The following is a 6,499-nucleotide window of genomic DNA, read 5'->3' on the forward strand; positions in this document are numbered from 1 at the left end:
CATGACCTCACATCCTTCCTACTGCCAAAGCTGTGTGTTCATGGGTTATACCGACAGTGACCTCACACTCTCCTACTTCTGCTGCCGTGTGCTCATGAGTGGTACCAACAGTGACCTCACGTCCCTCCTGCTGCCACCACCGTGTGCTCAGGGGTTACAGTGACCATGACCTCACACCCTCCTGCTGCTGCTGCTGCGTGCTCAGGAGTCCCGCTGTCACATGTGTGTGCGTGTTGTGTACAGGCTTCTGATGACGATGGTTCTTCCAAAAAGCCATATTGGGGTGGGGTCCAAGTATTATTTTCATGGCATCAGAAGCGGCCACACAAGCCATATGCCTGCTCCTTGCCCAAAAGCTACACAGGCAGCGGTGAAATCACAAGAGCGACATTCACAAGCCACGTTCCTGCTCCTGGCCTATCAGGTATTCAGACACCAATGACCTCACAAACACCTACATAAACTACTGCTTGGCTCCCAGCCTGTCATCTACTCAGGCACCCGTGACACCACAACACCCTACACCACCCATGTTCCTGCTCCTGCCCTACCAGGTACGCGGGCAGCAGTGACTTCACCAGCTCCTACACAACCCATGGGCCTCTTCCTGGCCTGTCAGCTGAGCGGTCACAGGTGACCTTGCAAACACCTACACAAGATGGGGGCTTAGTCCCGGCCTACCAGCTTCTCAGGCACATGGGACCTCAAAACACCCAGCACAAGACATGTTTCTCCTGGGCTCCTCAGGCACCAGTGACATCGCAGAGACATCCACAAGCCAGGTGACAGCTCCTGGCCTCTCGTCTGCGCAGGCACCAGTGACCTCCAGGCACCTACACGAGCTGTGCACCTGGGCCTGCCTTATCAGCTACTCAGCCAAGAGTGACATCACAAGGACAAGCCCGAGCCACGTGTCTCCTATCAGCTACACCAGCACCAGTGACCTCACCAGCCCCTACAGGAGCCCTGGCCTTGCTCCTGCTCTATCAGCTACTCAGGCACCAGAGACTTGACCCCCACGTCTCCCCCTGCTTGCTGTCTGCTCACCTCTGAGATACGACTCCTCACAAGCTCCTGCACAGACCAGAAGCCTCCTCTTGGCCTGTTGGCTACTCAGGCAGCAGCTCCTCACAAGCACATACCAACCTATTTGCTGCGTGCTCGTCTTTTGGGGGGACCCAAGCCAGTACTGACCCCCCTCTCCGTCACTTGCTCACCCCTCCTAGAAGGGGGCCGTAGCCCCTGGGCATGTTCCAGCGTGTCCGTGCCCCACCACCTTTCGGGCACCCCTCCGCCCTCTTGAATTCCCCCCAGCCCACCCTGTCAGGGCTTGTTCTACAGCCTGGTAAAGTGGGGGACCCCCACCCGGCCTTTTCCTTCTGCTTCCGTTCACATTTAAACTCGAATTCTTCACTACACTAAATCTTATTGAAGAAGGATTTATTCAATTCAAAATGACAATTCAAATTTACAAATATTCAAAATTTTCAATTCAAAATTATTAATTTAATTTCTATACCTTTATTAATGTTGACCTAGATCAAAATGTATATACATATCTATATATATATATAAGTAGTGTATCTACTTATAAATGAATAAATAAATTTATGAATAGAATTATACACTTCCTTTCATAGATACATTCCTCTAGGTGTATATATTGCCTACCAATCTTATAGTTTTATATCCAAGCACTTCTGGGCCAAAGGAGGCAGGCAGCCAATCCCAGGGGCTGTGTTCCTCTAAAGAAGTTGTCATGGTCAGTGGCCCAGCTGAAGTGCCTCTGTACCAACGCACGCAGCCTGGGGAACAAAGAGGAGGAGCTGAGCACCCTTGTGCAGCTGGAATCCTCACGGCTGGGGTTTGCTACAGGCCACCCGAGCAAGAGGAGCCTTTTGACGAAGCGTTCTTACTTCACCTCCAGGCAGCACCACACTCAGAGGCTGAGATCTACTGGGGGACTCCAGTCACCCTGGCAGCTGCTGGAGGAGCATCCCATGAAGCTGTGAGCAGTGCAGGAGACTCATGGAGTGTGTTGACGAAGGGATTGAGAGCAGCCCTGCAGAGAAGGGCGTGAGGATGCTGGGGCTGGAGTAACTGAACATGAGCTGGCAATGTGCGCTTGCAGCCCCGAACCATTTTGTGATTCTATGATGCGATGTCTCTATGACCTACACACAAGGAAGCACACGCCAGTGGTGTTTACCAAAGGAATTTTACTCAAAACGTGAAGTGATCTCAATAAGCTGAGTTTCCCACAACAGGACACTCCTAGGAGTAGCTGCTGGCACTTGTGCTCCCTCAAATTCATCTCATCACACACATGAAATGTGCATTCTTAAGTCTGTAAAGCAAGAACAAACTTCTGATGCAGTCATTTTGTGTCCCTCCATGGAGGGACAGACCAGCTCTCTGAGCTGAGGTGAGTGGCTGCTGCTGCAGCTGTGAGGGGCTGGTTGGTGACGATTACCCTGGGGCAGGTTCCCCGGGGTGTCCAGGGACCGTGGCACAGAGCAGGTCCTGCTCTGCTGGTCCTTCCTGTCTCTCCAGAAGGCCTGGCTGTGTGAGAACACTGCTGTGTGCACCCAGCCTTCGCACTCACACAGCTGAGCTCTGCACTGGTGTTTTCCTCTCCCGAGCACTTTCCAGCTCAGCCCAGGTAAAGCCAAAGCTGCGTGTGGAAGCAAAGCAAAATAAAGCATTCATTCACGGCTTGATTTTCTGCTGCTGCCTTTATTTTGTTTCAAGTCTGGAGGGAGTCTGGCTTCTCATGTACGTCTCATCATTGGGATGCTAAAAATGTGAGCTTAGGAATAATATTATCACAAGCCTAAAATAAGAGGTAGAGAGAAAAAGAGAAACAGTGAAAGAGAGAAAGAGAGAAAAGAAAGCAAGTAATATCGGAAGGAAAAAAGAAGGAACGAAAGAAAGGAAGAAAGAAGGAACGAAAGAAAGGAAGAAAGAAAGGAAGAAAGAAAGAAAGAAAGAAAGAAAGAAAGAAAGAAAGAAAGAAAGAAAGAAAGAAAGAAAGAAAGAAAGAAAGAAAGAAAGAAAGAAAGAAAGAAAGAAAGAAAGAAAGAAAGAAAGAAAGAAAGAAAGAAAAGAAAGAAAGAAACTACCAAAGAAAGCACGTAAAAAGGTTATGAACAAAAGGTCGTCCTGCTATTTTCTGTGAATATGCTGGGAGTCGTAGGAGAAAGACAGTTACCTCATTGAGGGTGAAATAGAGTATATTGCAACAGTTTAGTCAGGGCATCCCTGAGCTCCTGCTTCCTCATGCTGTAGATGAGGGGGTTCACTGCTGGAGGCACCACCGAGTACAGAATTGACAGCACTAGGTCTAGATCTGTGGAGGAGATGGAGGTGGGCTTCAGGTAGGCAAACATGCCAAAAATGATAAAGAGAGAGACCACGGCCAGGTGAGGGAGGCATGTGGAAAACGCTTTGTGCCGTCCCTCCCCAGAGGGGATACTCAGCATGGCCCTGAATATCTGCACATAGGACACCACAATGAAAACAAAACACAGAAAAGCAAAAAAGGCACCAAACACAATAAGCCCAACTTCCCTGAGGCAGTCTGAGTCTGAGCAGGAGAGCTTGAGGATCTGGGGGATTTCACAGAAGAACTGGTCTAGGCCATTGCCTTGGCAGAGAGGTATTGAAAATGTATTGGCCGTGTGCAGGAGAGCATGGAGAAAGCCACTGCCCCAGGCAGCTGCTGCCATGTGGACACAAGCTCTGCTGCCCTGGAGGGACCCATAGTGCAGGGGTTTGCAGATGGCAACGTAGCGGTCATAGGCCATGACTGTCAGAAGATAAAACTCTGCTGACATCAAGAAGGCAAAGAAAAAGACCTGGGAAACACATCCTGAGAAGGAGATGGCCCTGGTGTCCCAGAGGGAATTGGCCATGGCTTTGGGCAGAGTGGTGGAGATGGCACCCAGGTCGAGGAGGGCGAGGTTGAGGAGGAAGAAGTACATGGGGGTGTGGAGGCGGTGGTCACAGGCTACGGCAGTGATGATGAGGCCATTGCCCAGGAGGGCAGCCAGGTAGATGCCCAGGAAGAGCCAGAAGTGCAAGAGCTGCAGCTCCCGCGTGTCTGCGAATGCCAGGAGGAGGAAGTGGGTGATGGAGCTGCCGTTGGACATCGGATCCCTTTGTTCCCGAGGTACTGCCAAAGGAGGAAAGCACACTCACAAGTCAGGACAGCTCTGAGCAAATCTCTTCCCATTGCCTGCCCTTCCAAACCCAAGCTGCAGAAATACACTTTGCCTGTGTCCTTTTTTGCGGGAGCTTTCTGCATTGCCCTTGTTGGAGCTCTCATTGTTGCTGGCCAAGTGTGCCGTGAGGAGCAGAGCTCTGCTTGTGGACACCCAAGGAGTCATCCCTGCTCCACAGCAGCGGGGATTGGGGAAAGGGGTTACAGCTTCTGCCATTCACTAGTTACCTCATCTGTAATCCACTTGTAACGCAGAGGAGCTGCTCAGCATATTCCTGCAGGAAAACCTCAAGGAAACTCCTGGTTGTCCTCAAACTGCAGTGACGTGAGCAGAGCCAGCTCACTCCTCAGCCTTGTTGGGTGGGAAAGACAACGCAGCTCTTCACTCACTGCCCCCCGACCCCCTGCAGAGGGATAGGGAGAAGAGGGAGAAAAAGGAATAAAAATCTCATGGGTTGAGATAGAGACAGTTTGCTAGACCAGTAACGGGAAAGAAACTAACAATCATTGCAAAAGAATATAGGAAACCAGGAGTGATGCAGTACAATTGCTTACCCCCCGATGCCCATCCCGAGCAGCGAACAGAGATTCCTGCCACCTGGCCAACCCCCATTTCTGTACTGAGCAGGACCAGCCCAAGGTATTTTATTGACCTCTCTGGTGGTTTTGATGCTGAGTTCATGAAGCTCAGACCCAGGGGAAGCTGATGAAACCTCTCCAGACGTCAACATCAGATGTAATTTTGAAAGTTTCTTGGAGCGTTAATGGGTCCTATGGAGGACCATTAGTGCCAAAGGCTCCTGGGGGCTCATTCGTTGTAAAACTGGAGGCAGTGAGGGCACGTAGGCAAAGGCAATGGAGAGGTGTCTCTGACGCTGGCTAATGCTGAATGTGTGAGAGGAAGGCAAAGGGCCAAGCCTTGGCCTCCAGCCCCTGGGAAGGGAGATCCTGCCCCACAAGCACAGCTCAGGGCTCTTGCTGGGGCATTGTGATGGGAGGACATGCAATGCCAAGGGCAGAAAGACAGAATGACGGCTCCCGGGTGGGGAAGAGGAGGCGCTAAGGCCCTAGTGCTGTAAGCATAAGGTGTTTTCTGGTAGCCTTGGTGGCACAGACGACAGCCACAGCCAAGAGGAGAAAGACATAAGCACTGTTGGGGGCTTTCAGCCTTGCCAACTCCCTTGATCGTCTCCACCCCTGGCTGTGCTATGGTGTCCCACATCTGCTCCTCTTCCCCTGCAGGCTGCAGACATCCCCCCTGCTTCCCTGTCTTGCTCTCCCCTCAGCATCTCACTGCCTTTACTCATCTTTCTCCATCGTCCTTGGCTGTTCCTGAAACACAACGCCTTGGGCTGATCCCAACTCCCTCTGGGTGATCTGTTGCAGCACAGCGCTGCCCTTGCAGTGGCATTTCTTTCTCCTGGTGTCCAGTCTCCACCTCCCAAGCTGCCCTTTGTTGCATTATTTCTTTCTCCTGCTGTTTCCCACCAAAGAAAAGCTCCATTGTCTCTGAAACAACCCTCCAACCAGGTTCAGGCTATTCCAATAGTGCCCAGAGCCTCCCTGCCACTGGGCCAGAGAAGCCCAGGTCCCTCAGCCTCTCCACCAAGCACACGTGCACTGGGCCCTAAAGCCCATCTTGGCAGACCTCCTCTGGACACTCTCCAGGTCCTCTCCACTTCTCCAAAATGGGGAGCCGCACACTGGGACACAGCTGTGTGCGTTGGGCCACAGCAGTGCTGAGTCAAAGGGGAAGGTGACTCAAGTTGCCTGGGGGGCACACGCTCCTCCTCCTGCAGCCCCGTAGGCAGCCGGCCTTGTTCATAGTGAGCGTGCACCACTGGCTCATGAGGCGTCCCTCAGGGTGCCCAGCCCCATCTCCGCAGGGTCACTGCTCAGCACATCAGGTCCCAGCCTGTCCTGCTGCATTGGGGTTATTCTTCCCCGGGATGCAGGACTGGCCACTTCTCCTTGAAAGACTTCAAGACATTTCTGTTGGCCAAATCCCAGCGTTTCTCCAGCTGCCCCTGGACTCAAGCTCCATTTGGTCAGCTGCTAATGTTTGTGTGCAGATGGTCACCCTGATGCTTGCTCCCCAGGGCTCGGTATTGGGGCCAGTTCACTTTAAGATCTTTATCAATGATCTGGACGAGGGGATCGAGTGCACCCTCAGTAAGTTTGCAGATGACACCAAGTTGGGTGGGAGTGTCGACCTGCTTAAGGGTAGAAAGGCATTGTAGAGGGATCTGGTGAGTCTGGATTGATGGTCCAAGGCCA

At 52.0% G+C, this 6,499-nt stretch overlaps 1 protein-coding gene across 1 annotated transcript; it reads right to left on the minus strand.

Annotated features, from left to right (window-relative positions):
* Positions 1-2,368: 2,368 nt before the first annotated feature.
* LOC141736972 (olfactory receptor 14A16-like) lies at positions 2,369-4,151 on the minus strand. The gene has a single exon (XM_074571638.1). The coding sequence runs from the start codon at positions 4,149-4,151 to the stop codon at positions 3,213-3,215; it is 939 nt and encodes a 312-aa protein (XP_074427739.1). The 3' UTR covers positions 2,369-3,212.
* Between the last annotated feature and the right edge of the window lie 2,348 nt (positions 4,152-6,499).

Source organism: Larus michahellis, unplaced genomic scaffold (assembly GCF_964199755.1).
Source record: "Larus michahellis unplaced genomic scaffold, bLarMic1.1 SCAFFOLD_78, whole genome shotgun sequence".
Taxonomy (NCBI): Eukaryota; Metazoa; Chordata; class Aves; order Charadriiformes; family Laridae; genus Larus; species Larus michahellis.